Source organism: Prionailurus viverrinus, chromosome A2, assembly GCF_022837055.1.
Source record: "Prionailurus viverrinus isolate Anna chromosome A2, UM_Priviv_1.0, whole genome shotgun sequence".
In the NCBI taxonomy this organism is placed as follows: domain Eukaryota; kingdom Metazoa; phylum Chordata; class Mammalia; order Carnivora; family Felidae; genus Prionailurus; species Prionailurus viverrinus.
Genome location: NC_062562.1, coordinates 115,620,076 through 115,642,965, shown reverse-complemented (window position 1 = coordinate 115,642,965; position 22,890 = coordinate 115,620,076). Strand labels below are relative to the sequence as shown.

At 34.3% G+C, this 22,890-nt stretch overlaps 1 protein-coding gene across 6 annotated transcripts in view; it reads left to right on the top strand.

Annotated features, from left to right (window-relative positions):
* HYCC1 (hyccin PI4KA lipid kinase complex subunit 1) overlaps window positions 1-22,890 on the top strand; it is a 152,802-nt gene that overhangs the window by 61,468 nt on the left and 68,444 nt on the right. For all 6 annotated transcript variants that reach the window (XR_007150265.1, XR_007150266.1, XR_007150263.1 and 3 more), the window contains 6 exons: window positions 2,287-2,365; window positions 9,348-9,449; window positions 16,273-16,452; window positions 17,566-17,646; window positions 18,199-18,314; window positions 18,732-18,827. Coding sequence is in view for 2 of the 6 variants with exons in the window: in XM_047849445.1 (XP_047705401.1) it covers window positions 2,315-2,365; window positions 9,348-9,449; window positions 16,273-16,452; window positions 17,566-17,646; window positions 18,199-18,314; window positions 18,732-18,827 (626 nt within the window). In the remaining 4 variants the exon portion in view is untranslated. The remainder of the gene's footprint in view (window positions 1-2,286; window positions 2,366-9,347; window positions 9,450-16,272; window positions 16,453-17,565; window positions 17,647-18,198; window positions 18,315-18,731; window positions 18,828-22,890) is intronic.

Sequence of the window (22,890 nt, the reverse complement as noted above, 5' to 3'; positions counted from 1 at the left end):
TTTCTGTGCCTGATTTATTTCACCTAGCATAATGTCCTCCAGGTTCACCCATTTTGTCACAAATGGCAGGATTGCCTTTTTAAGGCTGAATAGTATTTCATTGTGCACTGCATTTTCTTTATTCATTCATTTGTTGACAAACAGAAGTTCTTAATTTAATGAAGTCCAATTTATTTTTTTAATTGCTTTATGAACAGTGCTTTTGTGCTTCTTGTTTAAGAAACCTTTGCCTACTCTAAGGTTATGAATGTATTCTCTTATGTTTTTCTCCAAATGCTTTTTGTTTTACCTTTTTCACTTAAATCTAAGATCCAACTGGAACTGATTTTTGCATGTGGTATGAACTACTAGGTCATGGTTCTCCATATGTATGTGTGTGTATATATATATATATATATATATATATATATGGAATGAAACAGGGTGGCCAGAAAAATATTATAATTATATAATATAACATATATATATAATTATATAATTATATAATATTATATATATTATATTATTTAATATATATATATATTTTTCCTGGCCACCCTGTTTCATTCCATTGATTCTTTTTGGCCCTTTTGATAATACACACTGGCTTAACTACTATAATGTTTGTTAAATTTTCTAGTAAACCTTGATGTTTAGAAGTTCAAGTCCTGTAGCTCTGTTGTTCTTCAAGATTGCTTGAGTATTCTTGATAGTCAAATCCCTCTTGATTCCTTTCAACCTTTTAAAAATTAATTTTAACTAAGGAGTTGTTTTGAATTTTTGTAAAAATTTCACCTCCCCAATTCTCTGTAATTTGATGTAACATCGTTTTATTTGTGATAATTTTCTATCTTAATTTACTAAGTAAACAATGAATCAATACAAAAGAAAACATGTGTATTTAAATTTACTTTCCTTCATTTTGCTTCACAAATAAGTATAATGTAACAAGATAAAAATAAAAATGCAGAAATAAAATAAAGATAAGAGTATAATGTAAAACGACAGATAAGATTAATTCAGGCCTGCTTTTTTGTATACAGAGTTAGGGCAGAAACTGTAACTCCCATTTTATTAGAGTCAAAGCAAAGAGAATCAATTATGAGATTCACAGTATCCATATGTAAAAGCAAACCAGTTACCCTAAAGGAGAGTTTTTCCTAGTTGTAAAAACTGAAGATGTGAATTTTCTCCTTTTTTGGATTTTAAAGGTGATAACATGTGAGATAGCAGTGTTTTGGGTAACATTTGGGACACAATTCCAAAGCCCAATTTATCTGAATGGACAGTTCTATAAAATCAGTAATATGGTACAAATTTTGCATAGTATTTAAAGCCTTATTGCCAGGTACTGTAATAAGTGCTTTTATTTGCATTTTTCATTTAATCATAACCCTTGACCGTAGGTGCTATGGTTATCTGTATTTCACAGATGAAAAAATTAAGGTAAATAACTTGCCTAAGGTTCTACTACAAATAAGTAATAGAATCAAGATTAAGTTTCGGGCAATTATACCTCTATTTCTACTACATGATTATGCTGATAAAAATTAAGTCTCATGCAGGATTTGTGCCTGAATTAGGGGTTTAGGAAATTCAGATAGAGCTAAGATTTTCTTCAAGAAACAGTTTCTAGGTCTACGTTCATATAGATGGGTGAAGAAAACAACATTGTATTTTCACAGCAATTTTGCTTGAGCTAAATTTGTTTTGCATGTTCTTTAGCTTCTTTTTTCCCCTTATTTTTACTTAACTAAATCCCAATCTGAATAACTATTGTTGAATGTGATCATTATCTTGAATATTATCACTTTTACTCTTGTTTTATGAGTATTAAGCTTTCAGGGAGCCAATTGGCTTGCCTAAATAGATCGTAAAGAATCAAAGTATAAGCAAATTAAATTACTAAACTGCTTTGTACAAAGTCAGTTTTGTAGCATGTCTTTTTATATTTTTGCAGTTTTAAATTATTTTCTGAAATTTTCTTAAGATGCATGATATTTTGGAATTATTTCATTGAAACTGGGGGAAAGTATTCAGTATGTTTTGCAGCTGGCATTCCTAAAGGCTGAATGAACATTGCAGAGCCAATTTAATTATGTTGTGATATTTATACTTTTGTTATAATTCTTGCATTTGAATACTTGTTTGTGCACATTGTTTTGAAGTGAGCCTACTAATTTATGTTTGAATCTGCCTTAATTTCACAAAGAAGAAGTAACACAATTTTATAGGATTAGTTCTATTCATAGTAATCTAAAAATAAAATATATTACAAATTTTAACATTTTCTATGTTAACTTCCAGGTTGGAGGTCTAGAACAGATGTGGAAAGATGTTCACTTCAGAGAAAGGGGTTGTGGAGGAATGGTTGTCAGAGTTTAAGGTAATATTTACTGTCTCAATATAATAATTATACTCCAAAGAAGTTTTGTCTGGGGTTTAAATCACAGTGGCTTTTTAAAAAAACATTTTATTTTACTTTTTGTAATTTTTATTCTTTTTAATGACTGAAAGGCTAAATATCTATGGAAGCAGAAATATGTTCCAACAAATCTTAATAGGGAATTATTTATACATAGTAGTTTTTTCTAGGAAATCAATTCCTTTTTTTCTCCCAAGTGGTTAAAAGATTTTGTTTTCTCCTTTTCACAGCAACACCACAAAGAATGGTTAAAGTTTCTGATTATTAATGTTACCCTTTCTAACCACCATCAAAAATTCAATGTTTAAATGTTTCTCCCAGTTTAGAGGGCAAAGGGAGTGGGCATGATCAACAATGAGGAGAAGATGGAAAGATATTTGCCCACCTTTCTAACAATGGATTCCTCTCTAGCTGGTTAACTTTTGTTTTCTTGTCTTATGAAGTTTTCTCTATAATTGCTAAAATTGTGTTCTTTAACCAGTTAATTACCTTCTCCTTGTCCTCTGGGTCTTGTTACACATAATTACGTGAACTTCATGATCATGAACCAGAGGAATGAAGAGTTTTTAATGCAACTATCAATTTTTTGTCTAGCCTAATGAGCCCACCACTTTCTGGGACAGATGTATTGTCTGACAAAGTCAGACTTAATTGGCTTGTTTCAGTGAAGGAGACTGCAACAGGCACTATATGGCCAACTTACCAAATAGAGGAAAAGACAAAATTATTATAGTATTTGGAGGAAGGGTGAAATTCAGATGAAAAATTAAAAAAAAAATTTTTTTTTAATGTTTATTTATTTTTGAGAGAGACAGAGAGAGGGAGAGAGCAGGAACAGGGGAGGAGCAGAGAGAGGGGAGACACAGAATCTGAAGCAGGCTCCAGGCTCTTAGCTGTCAGCACGGAGTCTGACACGCGGCTTGAACTCACAAACCGTGAGATCGTGACCTGAGCTGAAGTCGGACACTTAACTGACTGAGCCACCCAGGGGCCCCTAGATGAAATATAAATGGAGTAGTATTTTGATGGGCTTAACACAAAGCAGAGCTGTGTGTAATGGAGTTAAAATCTGGTATGGACTTCAGAGTGGACCCAGGATCATGTTGTCTTGGAAACTACACAGTTAACATCCATGTGGAATGTTGTGTTCAGAAACCCCTTATATGAAGCTCTGCACCTTGACTAGAAATCAAGCCTGCTTCTCTGTTTCAAGGTGACTTAGATCCTTCAGGAAAGAGTGGATGTTTCATTCTTACTGATATATGTTTAAACAGCAAAGTTTTTGGGGCGCCTGGGTGGCGCAGTCGGTTAAGCGTCCGACTTCAGCCAGGTCACGATCTCGCGGTCCGTGAGTTCGAGTCCCGCATCGGGCTCTGGGCTGATGGCCCGGAGCCTGGAGCCTGTTTCCGATTCTGTGTCTCCCTCTCTCTCTGCCCCTCCCCTGTTCATGCTCTGTCTCTCTCTGTCCCAAAAATAAATAAAAAACGTTGGAAAAAAAAATTTAAGAAAGATGTGATCACAAAAGTAAGTCAACAGTCTATCTGACCAATGACTATGGATATGCCAACTTAAAAATAAAAAATAAACAGCAAAGTTTTTGATATCTATGATTTTAGATAACAAGGCTTCTCAGTGAATAAGGATATAGCTAGTCACTCAAAAAAGGGAGGTTGTTATGACACTTTAGCTGCAGTGTGTTCTTGAGAGAAGTGGTGTTTCCTGTTAATTTTGCAGCTGGTCTTATCAGTCATTATTATCTCATCCTGACAAATGTCTGGGCAGATTTTTACTTTGTAATTTATTATAGTCATGAGTTGAGTATCCTTCTACAGATCCCCTAAATCATCATAACGTGAGGTAGAATCTTATAAAAGTGCACTGTATATAGTGTTTTCTACATATTTTAATAATTTGATTACATTTTGTATGTGCTTTTTTTCCCTGCATATGTTGTTTTTGTGAGTAAGTATTCAAGGTTTTAAGCTTTTTTTGCTTTAGGAGTATTTAATTTGGTTCATTATACCATGATTTTTTTTTTGACAGTTGATGGAAATTGTCAAATTTAAAAGTTGAATACTATTAAGGATTCTTATGTTTGATAATGAAGTCAAATTTGCAAAAGCAGATATAGCCAGTTAACCATTTTTTAATATGGAAGTTGTGGAAAGAGGGCCTGTTAAAGGATGGTATAGGGGAGGGGTCAACTGTTAAGGCAAGTAATTGAAAATCATGACTGATTCCTTACCTTCCTGCCTGTTTTTTTATTCCCTTCCCCTCCTGGCTTGGATACATAGCACCCTAGTGAGTGTAGCAGTGAAGAGTAAGGTAAAGGGGCAGTGCAGCAGTATGGGCAACACTATGCCCTAGTGCTTGAAGAAGTGGGTAGCTAGGGTGGAGGGTTGCAGAGGTGACATGTAGAAGACTCAACCAGAGGGGTTACATTGGTAGGTTGGTTACTCTGAGTAAATAAATAAATATATGGAGGATAATGGGAGTTAGGTTTCTCAGTGTCTGAGAAAGGAATTAGAAACATGGAATGGGGAATGGCAAGAAAGAACCTTAAGGTGTTAGATTGGAATTGTAAGAATCAGTATGACTCATGGATCTAAATATGTATGTGATATCATTATACATGTATATCCGTATGTAAATGCATACATATATTTCCCAGGTTTGTTCACTGGGAGGGCTGAAAAACAATGACAGTTACACCCCAGTAGTAATGAGTATACTATGCACCCAGATCTTATTTTCTAAGTACCATTTTCCACTAAAAGAAAGTAGGATGTGAATAAAGTATTATCTAAATAATATTTTATCTATATAGTATATTAGTGAGTAGTGCTATTTTATCAAAATTTTTATAAGTTTAATTCAAGGATAAAGAAACTTTTCCATTGGGAGGATGGGAGTAAAATCCTGGGCCCTATGAATTAAAAAGTAATTTAATTTAATTTTCTTCTAACCCCCAAGATTAAATTTACCCAATTTCCAGTCAGTTTAACTCAGTAAATGTTTTAAATTATTGTCAAGTCTGTATTATAGCTAGTTAAGAAGACATTTTCTGTTTCTTGGTTAATTTGGTAAGCATTCCTGAAAATTATTTTGAATGTTATTCTGAATTGTGTTCATGTATGTTGAATTCAGCTCTGTTTATGTTTAATGAAGAGATTAAGGTTATCAGGCAAAATCAGCAGCATATTAAAGGTAATAAAAGGTAGAAAAGTACTTGAGAACGTATCTCTTAAAAGTATTTTGTCTTTTGAAATGATTTGTAATGTTAATTACATATTTTGGTTAAAATAAGAAAGGAAGTTTGGATGTGCACATATATATATAGAGAGAGAGAGGGAGAGGAAGAGGGAGAGGGAGAGGCAAAGAGAGAGGGAGAGAATGAGAGGGAAAAGGAGGGGGGTATTGAGGGAGAGAAGGGGTTGGAGGAGAAAGCCTTTGCTTGGTTGTTGAATTTAATAACCATGGTACTATTAAAGCTAAGATCATCAGACTGATAAAGTAGTACAAAGCGCATTGGGCTGAGAAGTCAGAAACCGTTTGATCTAATCATAATTATTCTGCTGTGTGGTTTTATGATGTTGGAAAAATCACATAACTTTTTTGGGTTTCAATATCCTCATCAGAAAAAGTGAGTGGGTGGTCTGTGAAGATGATTTTAGTTTTACATTGTTCCATGGTCACAGTTTGAACTCCCAACCTAACTTCATTCACTATGCTCTCAAATGCACAAAGACAACACAATTTGTTGTGTGAAAAAAAAATTTTTTTTTGCCTTTGGAAAAACTTTTCAGTATATACTCTAGCTATAGGCCCTCATTAGTATTCTCTTTCTATACCAACAAAGTGATTCGATTTGAGACTTCATTATTTTAATATTTTCTGAATCATTCAGTTTTTATCTTTTCAAAGATTGATTTGTAAAGTATTAACTTTCAGAATGTATTGTGTTTTCCTTAATGCTATGTGTAGATTTATCTAGCAGAATTCTAGATTGCTAATTTTTCAATTTTCTGGTAGTCACTGAATCTCAAAATCTAGTCTTATGTGTACTGTTGTTGAACAGAGTTGTTTTATTTATTGGCTCTCCATCCATCTGTCTATCTTCATTAATTCTCTTCTACCCAACCCATATCACCTCCTTACGTTTTTAAAAAGCCATCTGCCAAATGATACTTTAGTATGAAGCATCTGTCTTCTTCAACTTTTGCCAAGACTAATTTCCCATTACTTTTTTTTTTTTTTTTTTTTTTTGTCTTCTGACAAAAATTCTGCCTTCTGAAAAGTGAGAAAACTTAGCTGGTATTTAAGAAGGCCGGTACCTTTGAACTAGTACAGTGCAAGAAAATTCAAAGGTTTGCTATAGTAGTACTTAAGTCCACTAGGCATGGTTAGATCTTAAGTTTTTCAAAACACTGTTTATAAACACAGAAATTATATTTTCTCCCCTTCTATAGACAAAAGTAGCTTTTCCCACATTCACAAAATGAAATAACGACAGACTTGTGCACTAAGTTTTAGAAGACACTTCCTCTCATTTAGCAGCACAGTGTCCTGGGTCCAGGATATTTTCTGGAGTTTGTCTCTTCAGAGAAGAGCTATCCTTTTGTCTTTGGCTGTTTCACAGACAATGTTTTATTTCATGAAGGTTAATTGGTACATAAATTGAAAATTATAATGAACATTTTTAATGAATGTTCCAGTTTTAGCCTAAATAGTATATGTAACATTATAATAATCTTTCTATTTACTAATCATTTTTAAAATTTATATTTCAATTCACTCCATTTTAGACTTTATAGTTAGACATACACGTCTATATAATAGTGTATTTTATATATATAGTTCAGGTTCATTTCCATTCAGGGGGTTAGAAATCTGTTATTTATAGGGATGCCTGGGTGGCTCATTCGTTTAAGCATCTGACTTCTGCTCAGGTCAGGATCTCATGGTTAATGGGTTCAGCCCCACACTTGGCTCTGTGCTGACAGTTCAGAGCCTGGAGCCTACTTTGGATTCTGTGTCTCCCTCTTTCTCTGCCCTCCCCCGCTCACACTCTGTCTCTCTCAAAAATGAATAAACATATTAAAAAAACTTAAAAAAAAAAGAAATCTGTTGTTTATTTGACCGTTACTCCCTTTTATATAAATTCCCCTAGTGTAAGGTTACTCTTGATCAAATAACGGAAATGGAATGTTGCCCGAGATCTTTTGTTACTTGCTTTTGAAATATTGAAGAATGCCCTAATCTCCTCTTTATGTAAGCAATTGCAGTGAAACTTTCTTTTTTTACTCTGGAGAATGGTGGAAGGTTTCCAGACAGTTCATATTTACTTACTGTTCTGGTAAACAAAACTATCTTATTGAATTAAAAAAAGAATCTATTCATTTATATATCTTCAGATGTAATGTGACCTATTTTTAAAGAATCTACTGAAGTGTAAATAGTGGCAGTGTTTATTCTCATTTTGTTCATCTATACTAAATCCCTTCAGCGGAGGTTTGAGTATGAGGCCTTGTGCTGAGTGCTGTGGATGGAGAGATAATAAGATAGTTTTTGCCCTTAAGGAACTCATGGTAAAGTAAAAATGAATCATATATCCTTAGTACAAACATTTATGCTGTTTAATTTTCAGTGTCTGTTTATGCACATGTACATGTATATGCACTAATCATAACTTTTAAATTATTAAATACTAGGAGATGGGACAAATAAGAAATAGTATATACCGTGGAATGACTATTAGCAATATCCTGAGACACTGTATCTACTGCAAGATTAACATTTGTTGACTGATTAATTGAGGTAATTTGCATGAGAAAAAATAATGACTTGGAGACAGATATTAAGGAAGAGGTATACTCTAGAAGGGTAGGTTTTTGTCATTTGTTATAATGAAGTGTTTTTTGTTTTGTTTTGTTTTTTTCAGATTTCCCTAGTACTTTTACCCCAAACCGTCTGATACTGGAGTTTGATCTCTTCCCATTCCTCTCTGGTCATGGTGTCTTTTCTGAATGGGTGGTACTGGCAAGCTGTAATTAGTTGTCCATATTTTATTTTATTTTTATTTATTTTTTTTAATGTTTTTATTTATTTTTGAGACAGAGAGACAGAGTGTGAGCAGGGGAGGGGCAGAGAGAGGGAGACACAGAATCCCAAGCAGGCTCCGGGACCTGAGCTGTCAGCACATAGCCTGACGCGGGGCTCAAATCCACGGACTGCGAGATCATGACCTGAGCCGAAGTCGGATGCTTAACTGACTGAGCCACCCAGGCGCCCCTAGTTATCCATATTTTAAATGGCATTATGAAAATTAGTTTGCTGGTAGTATGGCTATCTTTTTCACCAGTTCTGAGAAGTCTAAAATTTGCCCCCAACTCTGTTAATTGAACAGCCTTATCTAAGTTAACAGTCACCATATGTAACTCAGGAGTTACTTTGGTAGATAATCTTTGGCTTTAAGGTTTGAAACATTAGATCCATATACAACATGTTTATTAAGAGGTAGGATCAATACCACTAATGAGATTTTGAATTTGTATGATACTACAAAAAATATATCTCTAGCTTTACATATGTTTTGTATTCTCATTTCTAACCCCAAACTGTTCAATCAAAGATGAAGTGTTAATGTTAATTTTTATCCTTGTTGATGACAAGAAAATTAAATATGTTTTTTGTTGAGATATATTTCACATAACATAAAATTCATTGTTTTAGGCTGAAAATATAGTGGTTTTTAGTATAGTCACAATGTTATGCAACTAACACCAGCATCTAATTCCACCACCGCAAAAGGAAATCCCATACCTGTCAGTCACTCCAAATCTCCCCCACCCCCCAACCTCTGGTAACAAGTAATGTACTTTCTATTTATGGATTTGCCTATTATGGATATTTCATAAAAATAAATTTTTTTAAATTTGTTTAGACACTACCAGAAACATCTTTATCAAATTATGCCACAAATTTGAAAGACAAGAGTTCTTTAGTTTCATCTCTGTATAAAGTTATCCAGGAGCCACAAAGTGAGGTAAGTACTCTTGTAGTTTATTGTGCTTGTAGTATTCAATTGATTGATTTTTAATTTTTTATTGTGAAATATCACATATATATAAAAGAATTAGAAAAAGTATATGTTTAAAGAACTTTAATATATATTATGGATTGTTTATCTGATTACATTTGGGAAGTGGTGTAGAGGGGATGAGAGTAGAATACTGTATTTTCAAAAAAATGGTTGAATAATAAAAAAAAAAGAACTATAATAAAATGAACTTCACTGTACCATCCCCTAGGCCAAGAAGTAGATTATTACTATATTCTAAAAGCCATCTCTGAACATGTTCCTCCTCTTCTCTTCTCTTTCTATCTATCTATCTATCTATCTATCTATCTATCTATCTTGCTAGAGGTAGCCTAGAAAGTCAGTGTCATTATATGTCTTTGTTCATTCAGCAAATATTTGTATGCTCACTATAAACCAGCTTTAATGCTAGGCAATAGAAAATCAAAGAGTAGTAACGCATGGTCTTTATCCTGAAAGAGGAAAAGGAGAGAAAATAAGTAAATACATGCTTTCAAGGGAATGCTTAGATGCATATGCATAAGTTTTCCAGATATGTAATGTGAAAGGACATTCTAAGCTGTTGGAATAGTATATGGAGGGCTGAGAAAATGCAAAACACTCAAGGAATGGCAAGCAGTTTTGTCTGGCTGATGTTTCTCTGTGCTTCCTTCTTTTCTCTTGCCCCCACCCCCTGCCCCAACTTCCTTCTCTTTTTTTAGAAAGAAAATTTAGTTTGAAGGTGATAAAATGATTTATACTTCAGATTCTGGTGCTTGTAAATCCCACTATTCATAATAGAATAGAAAAGGATTGGAAGTAGTGTGGACAATAAAAGGCATGGCATTTGGAAAATAGCAAATAGGCTAATGCAATAGTAAACAAGAGAATAAGACTGGTACTGAACTGAAGCTGTAAAGATTGGTTTAGGTCATAACCATGGTGAGCCTTGAACTCCATCATAAGCAATTTAGACTTTTGTACTGAAGGTATGACTTGATCAGATTATTGTTTCAGGAAGGTGGCTATGTGGAGGATAGATAGGAGAATGGAAAAATTGAAAGCAAGACTAGGGTACTAGGATAATAGCCTAGGAGGAAGCTATTAAGAATGGAAAGAGGTGGAATAGAGGGGAGGGATACGAGGAATGTAATTCTTTTTGTACACAAGTTTGGTAGATGACATGGCAGCTCTGACACCACTAGTCTTATTACTTGATGGTAAAATAACTTATACCCTGGAGTCCAGTCCTGTGTGGATCTATGTGCCTTTTGGATTAACCTTCCAAAACTAGAGCCTGTTGTTATTTGAGTAGTTAACCTCTTCAGGAAGGAGGTCTGGAAATCCCAGCTTCTACTGATTATGCTATAAAGTGCATCACGACTGTTATGTGCAAAAGACAAGACTGGGGTGAAATTGACAAACCCCAAACTTGACCTGGAAAAACTGAATAGAATAATCACATTTTGCTTGTTCTTTCCTTTTCGCCAAAGCTCTTTAATTTGTATAACATGTATAGGTAGCTTGTTTTCTTGAAGGGTTTTAGTTTTCAAAGTATTTTGGTGGATGCTATTTTAAGGTTTTCCATGTGTAAGAATTATTTCACCAAACAGAGTAAGTATAGGTATAGCTTTATTTTTTTAATAAATGAAATCTTGTTTCTAATTTACTGCTTTATATTTTGAAATTACCCTGTGATGAAGGTTGATTTAACCAGGCTATGTTGGATATAGTTTGTAAGGTAAATTTCTGATAGACTAGTTTGGTTCATAGCATTTCTTTTTTTCAAAGTAAATACAACTCTTATGGTTCAGAGCAGTATTTCTCAAAGTATTTGTGGTGAAGGACCAGTTTTTTAAAAAAATTTCAGTCTGTTGCAGACTAATAAGTGTACCTAGTGCACATGATTAACATGAAACTCACATCATATGTAGGGTACCACATAAATTTGATAACCCCTAACTGATCTATACTATATCCTGTTAAGTAAGTTTGCTGATCACCAACTTGGATGGTGAAACAATATCAAGTTGCTATAAAAGTCTCTTAATGTTTCCTCTCAATTTCTGTATTTACATTGTTTCCTCTCAATTACTGATAACATTTGTGGCTGGTCTTCAGTCCATGGGCCATGCTTTTAGAATCACTAATTTAGGAGATTTTGCATTTAAGTTTGTTTTATGTTTTTAGCCAGATTTATGTGGTGAAGATAGTGTGTATTCTGTATTCTTAAAACCCAACTCAATCTTAAAAAAATACATTTAGAAGGGCTTCTAAAATATAACAGTGTAATCTATTTGAACATCATAACCCTCCTTTTTCTCTTTAGAATATTTTGTATCCTAATTTGGAAATATTCCCAAAATGTTGATATCATTCATTGTCTTTTGGCATTTTTGAAATTTGGAACATTGGTTTGGGTGTTATTTGAAGTTTAGCAAATTTGGTATTTGGATTTTAGTAATAGTACTTTTTCATTATTTAGTTTAATTCATTAAGTATTTTTTTGAACTCATAAATGTTCCAGAAATCACTTAGAAATGTAGCAGTGAACAAAATGGACTAAATTCTTTTTTTTAAGTTTATTTATTTTGAGAGAAAGAGAGAGAGAGAGAGAGAGAGAGAGAGAGAGAGAAAACACATGCACAAGTGGGGGAGGGGCAGAGAGAGAGGGAGAGAGAGAATCCCAAACAGACCTTGCACTGTCAGCTCAGAGTCCAACGCAGGGCAGGGTCCATTCCCCTGCAATGTGAGATCATGACCTGAGCTGAGATCAAGAGTCCTATGCTTAACCAACTAAGCCACCCAGGTGCCCCAAAATAGACTAAGTTCTTGACCTTCTGCATCAGAACTTTTAGGTGAGATAGACGTTATGCAAATACCTAAATGTATAATACAGTGTCAATTAGTGATAAAATTATGAAGATAAAGTGGAGTAGGTAAAGTATGCGTTGAGACTCAGAAGCTCTTGGTTGAATCAGGTCTGAATTAATTAGGTGGAGAACATAAAAACTAGGGGCAAGTATTTTCCAGGAGAGGGAATAGTAAATGCAAAGACCCTGAGATAGGAATATGTGTTATATGCAACAAATTGTAGAAGCAGTTTATGGGTACAATGCAGTTTGCTTGACTGGTGTATGTATGTATCTAATCTATCTATTTCTTTAAAGTGGGCTTGAACTCAGCAACACTGAGATCAAGACCTGAGCTGAGGTCAAGAGTCAGACACTTAACCGACTGAGCCACCCAGGAGCCCCTTGACTGATCCTTTTCATTGCTGTAACTTTAAGAAAGGCATAGGGGCGCCTGGATGGCTCAGTCGGTTAAGCGTCCGCCTTCAGCTCAGGTCACGATCTCGCGGTCCGTGAGTTCGAGCCCTGCGTCGGGCTCTGGGCTGAGGGCTCAGAGCCTGGAGCCTGCTTCGGATTCTGTGTCTCCCTCTCTCTCTGCCTCTCCCCTGTTCATGCTCTCTCTCTGTCTCAAAAATAAATAAACGTTAAAAAAAAAAAAAAGGCATATGATTAGAGGCTAACAGAGCTCAAGTCTGTTATGAAGCCAGCTATTTTTTGAGTCACATAAAGTCTGGTGTTCTAGGCATAGGGAGCCCAGAGTATGGAGAGATCAGTTCAGTGGCTATTGGTACCTGAATAGTGGTGTCCTTCCAACTTCTATATTTTTTCCTACCTATGTGCCTCATTAATAGTTCAATGTAAAAAAATGTGCAAGATTTTCTTGTAAATATACCCAAACTTAACTCTTTCCTAACTTCTATCCCTGCTTTAGTCATTCAAAGGCATTTTTTTTTTAGTATTTAAAATAAATGTTTACTTATTTTGAGAGAGAGGGAGGGGGAGCACAGGCATGAGCGGAGGAGAGGCAGAGAGAGAGAGGGAGAGAGAGGGGGAGAGAGAGAGAGAGGGAGAGAGAGAGAGAGAGAGAGAGTCCCAAGCAGACTGTGCTGTCAGCTCAGAACCCAATGTGGGGCTCAGTCCCACCAACTGTGAGATCATGACCTGAGCTGAAATCAAGAGTCAGATGCTTAACCTACTGAGCCACCCAGAGGCATTTTTATGTCACATTTCTATTACCATTAGAAATGTCTCTTAGGAGGGACTCCTGGGTGGTTCAGTCAGTTAAGCATATGACTCTTGATCTCAGCTCAGGTCTTGATCTCAGGGTCATGAGTTCAAGCCACGTGTTATGGCTCCACACTGGGTATGGAAACTACAAGAAAGAAAGAAAGGAAGAAAGGAAGAAAGGAAGAAAGGAAGGAAGGAAGGAAGGAAGGAAGGAAGGAAGGAAGGAAGGAAATCTCTCTTAGGATACAGACTTCTTATCTAAAAATAGATTTTTGTAAAAATTTCATTTGTAACTTGTTTTAGAATTCAGAATATATTTTAGAATGGTAACAAGGTTAAGATTAGATTCTCATTAGATCCGTAAAAAGCCCATTTAACACCTGAAAATATACTTGAGGTACAGTTCTTTCTTAGTACTACTGTAAAATCCACCCACCAAATAGAACAATATATCCATGAGAAAATACATACAAAAATTCGAACCAAACACTAGTAACATAGCATGTTCTAATGCTCCATTACTTGTCTCAAATATATTCAAGTTAGATAAGCCAAATACTACCTATATTTCATACATTATGTATCTTTCTATTCTTTTCTGATATTTTTCAGGTATGTTTGTAAAGGAGTCAAAAAGTGTTGGCTGCAGTTCTGAGCTTTGTGAGCTGCATAATTTTGGTCATATTAGATGGCCTCTTTGTCTCAATTTCCATGTAGAAAGTATGGATAATGATATTCTACCTTACAATGTTGTGGGAATTGAATAGATTCAAGTGCTTTGAAAGTGCTTTGCAAGTTATAAAACATTGCACAGATAATTGGTATTTCTCGCTCTCTTGGTTTGATATACATAATTTCATTTAATCTCATTGCAGTATCATAATTTCTCCACCCCATTGAATCTGTCTTCATTTGGTTATGCTTTCATAAAGCAAAAGCCCTTTTAATTTTGGATTTTAAATTGGTTGTAAGGTCTTTGGAGGGTGTTCTGATTAAAATTTAATTATGTGTTCATGCAGATTATTGAATAAATTTTTAACATAAGATTTTATAATTTTGCAGATACTTGTTAGATTATATCAATTGATTTAACCAAAACACTCCTAGGTATTTAGAGATGACGGACGTTCTACAATAATACAAGATTATTGACACTGGCCCACAAAGAAATTTTAAAAACTGCCCCCTGAAAGCTAAACATCTCCCTACCAGTTTTTCTTTTTGCCTGCTACCCCAACCCAATTATTCCAAATTTCTACCTTGAAAACTTCTCTAGCTATGTATGAGTAGGGTTACTTTGCCTCTAACCTTCCAGTTTCCTGTTACCCTTGTCATACCACAGAGGGCACCTGTTGCCCTCTAACAACCATTTTGAGAGTGAAAAAAATTACTCCTTAACTGTCAGAAGTTAGATAATTTTTCAGCAGGAAAGACTAGTTTGACTTAATGTTCATTAAAGTATAAGTTTTGCTATACCTTATTATAAGTAATACTGACTTTAATTATACACAGTATACATTACATATTTAGCATATTTGAAATCATAACATCTACTGTAAATTAGTTTCTGTTTATTATAATTACTGGAAGTAGAAAATCAGTTTAGTAAATTGACTTAAATCTATTGCCTAAGTTAGCAAAATGAATGAACTATAGTCCATTGAAAATATAATAGCTTGATGCTTTGAAAAATCAGTATCCTGTGACATATTCATGACTTGTGTGTGATCATTGTATATGCTTTCAGGTAATACTTACATATGAGTCACTTATGTTAACTTTCTGATTAAAAAAATGTCTATGATATAGATACAGTCAGCTCTATTGACTGGGTAATGCTGGCATGTGGTGGGAGAGGAATAGGTTATAAATAACTTTAAATCATGTTTCAAACAAAATGGCAGCAATGTTTAGATTATCCAGGGGCAATTAACCATGGTTACAATAGGGATCTAGATTTAGGGGTGCAGTAATTATTCAGCTACTCCACACACATAGCTGTTGTATGCTGCCTAATTATAAGCTCAGGAGAGTGATGTGATGATAACTACCTAGGATTCCCATTTCAATTTCTCCATCCCAGTAGCCAATCACGTATATATAGGCATGTTTTATCAGAACGTAGGATATTAAGGATATTAAGGAAGAAACTTCTTATAGCCTAGCTATTTAAAAAAAATTTTTTTTTTTTTACAGTTATTTATTTTTGAGAAACAGAGTGAGACAGAGCGTGAGCAGGGGAGGGGCAAAGAGAGAGAGAGGGAGACACAGAATCTGAAGCAGCTCCAGGCTTTGAGCAAGCGGTCAGCACAGAGCCTGATGCGGGGCTCGAACCCACGAACTGTGAGATCATGACCTGAGTCAAAGTCGGACGCTCAACCGACTGAGCCACCCCGGAGCCCTAGCCTAGCTATTTTAATAAGTTAAAAAGATATGGTTTAAATACCAATACTACTTTAGAGTTATAGGATATTTAAAAGTTTATTAAGTGCTTTCAAATATGTTTATTTTGAACTGTTTGACCTTCCACTAGAAGTAAACTTTCAAAGGTTTGCTAAATAGCTTAACAGTGAATAGTTTTGCTTCCAAAAAAATGAAAACATTTATATATTTCAGTAATTACCAACAAGGAAAAACCATTTATATTTCATATGTCAGTGTCTATTCAAATGCAGTGGAACCCTTGAATTAACACTTGGTCTTTTTTCCAGTTGCTAGAACCCGTCTGTCACCAGCTCTTTGAATTCTATCGCAGTGGAGAAGAGCAGTTGCTTCGATTTACACTGCAATTTCTTCCAGAATTGATTTGGTGCTACCTTGCAGTCTCAGCCAGCAGAAATGTGCATAGCAGTGGATGTATCGAAGCTCTTCTTCTAGGGGTTTACAATTTGGTTTGTATTTAATGTAGTTAACAAGTGTTTGCCAAAAGCAGATCTATAACTTTTATAGCAAACGTGAAGACTTTTATAGCAACTACTTTTCATTTTAGTGAAGCTAGTATTTGTTTTTCATACATCAAATGACTCCTATCTCATTCTCCTAAAAATAACTTTATTGAGGTTGAAGGCTATACAGGCATACATATAACTATGTAAATATATTTTTTGGAGTTGATTGAAGACTGAAAATCAGACCATTTCAGTTCTTTTATAGAGGTATCTCAAAATATCAGTGTTGAATTTTTTTAAAAATTTTTTTAACGTTTATTTATTTTTGAGACAGAGAGAGAGACAGAGCATGAACGGGGGAGGGGCAGAGAGAGAGGGAGACACAGAATCGGAAGCAGGCTCCAGGCTCTGGGCCATCAGCCCAGAGCCCGACGCAGGGCTCGAACTCACGGACCGCGAGATCGTGACCTGAGCTGAAGGCGGACGCTTAACCGACTGAGCCACCCAGGCGCCCCGAATTTTTTTAAACTTAAAATCTATTGTCTATAAATTGTCTGTTAGTGACCTTCACAAAAAGCTTGGGAAAAAAGATCTAGTCTAATATGTGCCACTAACAATTTCATAAAATCTGGACAATCGCCAGAGTTCAAACCATTGATTTAACATATAGTTTGCATTACTCTTTGTTTATTAATCAATATGATATTCTACATATTTAAGATTTGTACTTTCTTAAAAAGAAATTTAAGGGCCTTTTCTTGACGTATTTCATAACTATGTTAATGGATTTAGAAAATGTGACTTTTTACATGAGAAAAATCAGTGATTATTAAGACACTACATATCTCTACTTCAGCCTTCCTTAAAACTGTGTTCCTTATGTCTTTCTTGTACCTTGTATCTTTCTTTACTTATATCTTACTTGTATCTTAAAAAGGAAGGTTAACTCCTGTTGTTTATAAATAATTGATCATTGATTGTCTTAGTTTATGATTTTAGTCAACTTTAAAATTCCTTTCCTCTCAGATCTTTTTTTTTTCAGACTAACAGTTTAAAGTTAGCTCTTAAACTTATGTGTAAAAAATAAATATTTTAAGTGTTTTTTCACTTTTATAGGAAATAGTTGACAAACAGGGACATAGCAAAGTATTGAGTTTTACGATTCCGTCTTTATCCAAACCATCTGTATATCATGAAGTAAGTAATATTTTATCAAAGTAAATTTTTTAGTTCTAAGATTTGAAGGTGTTATAAATTAGGGTCTGGTTATTGAGGCAAAAAAAAAAAAAGATTGATTTATTAGTACCTTAAAAAGTGTAAAACACCACACAAAGTATTTACTATACCCAAAGTGAAATGAGAACTCAGTATCATAAAGCTTTAAAATCTGATTATAAGAAAGCTCTCAAAATAATCATTTTGAAGTATTTTCTCTTCTGATCAATAAAACTAGTCTAATATTTTTGTGTGTGGCAGTTGTGTATTTCTGGGGTAGAATTTTTTAATTAAGTTTTTATTTTAATTCACCAGTGGTGAGGTAGACTTTTTGAAAGTAAATTATTTTATTTCTATTTGTGGTTTGTATTTTAATTATTTGTGAAATATTTGAGCAGAAAATTTAGTATGCAGTTGGAATATTTTTAAGACATATGATGTTCGTGGCCATCATTCTTAGTGGCGCATATATTCTTAATATCACATTTTCAACAGAATGGCTTTTTTTTCTTTATTCAAACGTCTCTCCTTTAGCCTTCCAGCATTGGGTCCATGGCTCTGACTGAGAGTGCGCTATCCCAGCATGGTTTGTCGAAAGTTGTGTACAGTGGACCTCACCCCCAAAGGGAGATGCTGACAGCACAGAATAGGTATACTGTGGAGACATAATCTGCTATTCTAATCCACCACACTGGTTTTTAAAAAATTATTTCAGTAGATTTATAGGTAATCTTTAATGAGTTGTATGTAACAGGTGTTGTTTTTGTTGTTGTTGTTGTTGTTGTTTTAAATATTGGGTCATTTTATACAAGGGAAAAACATGCTTTCCTAATTTGTTATTTTGTACTTGGATTCGGATGTCATCTGGAACACTGAAATTTTGAGATCATTTTCAGATGACTGTTACTTGGGAAGTCTTTTTTCTTTTTAGTTTTGTATTGTTACTGGTATAATTATATTGTATAAGTCTGTTCTGTAATATAGTATTTTTCCCCAATGCCTGCTAAATTATGATTGACTTCTTGGAATTCTAAAGATTTATAAATATTCTTTTGGTTTATCTTTAGGTTTGAAGTATTGACATTCCTTTTGTTGTGTTACAATGCTGCCTTAACCTATATGCCCAGTGTTTCTCTTCAATCATTGTGTCAGATTTGTTCAAGGTAAATAAAAATTCAAATGTTTTTAATATTCAAATATATGAATCTAGGATTGCTAGTTTGTTACATATCTAACTTATTTTTGTTTTGTTTAATCATTTGTTTAAAACATTCGAGAAGTTAATATGAAGCTTAGCCTAGTCAACACATAGAAAGCTCCCTATAAATGAAGTTCCAAAAAACATAACGAAGAGGGTAAAGCTGAATAACATTCCAATGGAATATTTAATCAGGTATTATTCTATATAATTAAAAGGATGCAACTGTTATGACCTTTTGATTTTTGACATGTGGCTGGTTTCTGTTTTGTTTGTTACTTTGTTTTTATTAATTTTATTGTGCTCTGATTTGGTATCAAGAAATAAGTAAGAGATACTAGTTTTTAAACTCTCCTTGTTAAAAAAAAAATAGTTGAGCCAAGAGGTTGCTTAAATAAATTATGACAGTCCTTGGGTAGACTATACAAACATTTAAAAATTCCTATTTAAAGGTATTTAATGACAGTATATAGGGTATCATTCCAGCATTGACTGAATATGACCAGAATATTAATAATACTTATATCTAATTGGTAGAATTATGGTTTGTTTTCATCTTTTCTGTGTGATTTGTTTTGTCATTCTTTAAATTTTCTATGATGAACATATTACCTTTTTAAAAAAGAAAACAAAAGAGAAAACAGAGAAAATGCCTTTGGAAATTCAAGTAATAAGGGAAAATATGGACTTAAGAAACTTGTAGAATAATTTAGATTTGGGGAACTTATTTAGAAGATATAACTTTGGGGGGCACCTGGGTGGCTCAGTCAGTTAAGTGTCCGACTTTGGCTCAGGTCATGATCTCACAGTTTGTGAGTTTGAGCCCCGCATCAGGCTCTGTGCTGACAGCCCGGAGCCTGGAGCCTGTTTCAGATTCTGTGTCTCCTTCTCTCTCTGTCCCTCCCCTACTTGTGCTCTGTTTCTCTCTGTCTATCAAAAATAAATAAATGTATAAAAAAATTTTTTTTAAATAAAAAAAAGACATAACTTTGGAAAGTTAGTAAGAGGGAGGGTATATAGAGCAATACTTAGAAATCAAAACAAAACAAAACAAAAAAAACCAAAAAAGCATAAATTGATACTGAATAGGATAGGAAATAGGGATAGGACCAGAATAGGATAGGACCAGAGGGAGAAAGGAAGTAACAAGGCATGGAACTTATTAGAGAAGATAGAGAAGTGGAGAATCTTTCAGATAATTCCTGAATTGGAATTTGGTTATGTTTCCCAGACCTTAGAAGATGGCACCAATGTGCCGTCCCTCCCATTTACTGAAGCTTTCTAATGTTTCTTATTTTAAATCCTTTAAAGAGAGAGGTATATAGAGTTTTGAATTTCACAGATCTGTAAAATTTCAAAAAGTTAGAGTGGGTGGGATATCTGTATAGCATTGCCAACTTTTTATTTTGCCAAGTCAGTATCTTATGAATTTCTACCATTCTAGTAATGTTTTGTTAACATTATTTAACAAAAGGGAGACAATTTGAACATCAAAAGAAGTGGGGAGAGTGGAAGTGAGGGACAACAATTTATAAATTAAACATAGGATGTTTAGCTTTTCTTGTTTCTCATTTCACTATGATCCAGTGAAAACTTTGTAATGGACTAAAATGAATGTGAGGACCAGCCCTTCAGAAACATTTATTTAAGGGGTAACTTGATGTAGCAACTTTTACCTGTAGAACTTAAAACACACTATAAAGCCCAAGTATACTCTAAAGCAGTGTCTTAGATGGTAGGACCCAGGAATAATGTTCTAAAACATTTGAAGCTCTAATATTCTAATACAGACAGATAATACAACCTCCTAAATAAGAATGACTATTGATGTTTTCTTGAAACCACTGATGGAAATGTCAGGAAAGAACATATATCACTGGTTTCTGTCCTGTGTGACTCCTATGGACTGCCCTATAATATAATTACTTTCACATTTTTGGTAGAAAATTGCTAAGATACCAATTTTAACTAACCAGGGAACTGTGTAATCCTTCAAAAGCACAAGTAATATCTGGTTTTAAAAACAAGGAGAAATACAGATTAAAAACTAGCTGTAGGATTTTGGCCAAGATTTTAGTAGAGACACATTAGATTAATTCTATGCCACCAAAGAAAAATTGAAAAAAGGAGATCTTTGTACGAATGTTCACCAGCTGGAAGAGAATGAGGGAGGAAAGAGGTCTAAATAATCCAAAAGACTTAAGCTACTTAAGTAATGCTAACTCTTAAGCCACAGAAGATATATAAGAGGAACTCTATCAAATTTGTCATACATGTCTTTTTTAGTTTGCTTTTGTTTTTTTAGATTCCCTATTCCTGTGTTCTCAATGGTTTAAAATCTAGTTATTAATTTCTCGTAACTCCTGACTTCCTGAATCGTTTATCAAGTATTCTGATTAAGATATTTTGTACATTTTTAAGACTAATAGAAAAGAATTAGAAAACACTTGTATCCGATCAAGCAAAGCCTAGTCCATGTCTATGGAAAGAAAATTGATTACAGCACTGTGATGGCAAGTAAGTTATAAATGGTTATGATAGTGAAAGAACAGGAGCTTCCTGATGATATTCGTCCTAGTATCACACTATGGCTAATCCAGCCCTTTTGGCCACGTGGCAGTTGTTTTAGATTGCTACTCAGTTTGTTTGTTGATGATAACTATGCCAAAATGATTGCGTTATCTAGGAGGAAGGATACAACCAGAAAAATTTCATGGAACATTTGAGCTAGATTCAGTGACAAATGTATCCCATTCTTTCCTTAACCTTCTGATTGTAATGAATTATGGAAGTAATTAAAACAATCTTGGTTGCTTCCCACCCTCCACCCATACATACATATCCCTTCTAGGGGCACCACTGGTTGAGTGTCCAACTCTTGATTTTGGCTCAGGTAATGATCCTAGGGTCGTGGGATCAAGCCCTTGCTGGATTCCAAGCTCAGTGTGGCACCTGCTTGAGTTTCTCTCTCTCTCTCTCTCTCTCTCTCTCTCTCTCTCTCTCTCTCTCTTTCTCTCTCTCTCTCTCTCTCTCTCTTTCTCTCTCTCTCTCTCTCTCTTTCTCTCTCTCTCTGTCTCCTTTAGCCCCTCTCTCTCACTCGTGCTTTCTCTCTAAAAAAAAAAAAATAGTAATAATAATTAAAAAAAAAAAAAAGAAAATTTGCAAATCCATTCTACTCAGCAAAAATGTTTGGTTGCTATAAGCTTTGCTTTCCTGATTCAGACTTAAGGCCAACTTGATAGCCTGTATTTTCCTCCTGTGCAGTGTGTATGGACTACTTGAAGAAGAGACCTGAAAAGAGGCAAGAACTAGACTGAATGAGTTTTAGTCAAATTTTTATTTTCACTAATACTAAACATTATATATGGCCCTCCTAAAAGGACTATAACCACCAATACTGCAAATGAGTTTTGTTAGTATATACCCAAATCCTCTAAATTGTGGGAAATAAGTTTCTTTTTTTACTGTTGACATCTCTTATAATATAAGGCTGTTTAACAGATGGCTTATCTTGCTTGTGGTGTGGAATATAAATATTAAAGATGAAACTGTACTAAGCTAGTAAGTTAAATTATTTCTCATTGTCTAAGGTACTCTTAATTTTGTTCACATGGTGAATCACCTGGCTGAGTGACTTGGATATGTACTGCTATGGATTCTTGATCAGTGTATTTGTTCTTGTGTATCTGTAGTAAAACCCTGCCCCTCTCCGCACTTCTACATCAGCTTTCCTGACCACCTAAACAGATTTCTTCTTGTTTTTTGTGAGGGATACCCTTAGTGCAATTAAGCCATTCTGTGGATTAATTCTCCTGACTGATAAAATTATATGTGTATATCCTATGTTACATACAACATAAACCACTTAATATGTTTTTACATATATCACTTAACATGTGTATGCCACTTTGTCATCATCCAATAAATGACAGCTATTATATATTGTACACTAATGCTGAACACACATGCTTACTGTGGATGCATAGCATCTTTTTTTTCTTGCCTGTTTGCTATTACTGACATTTAGA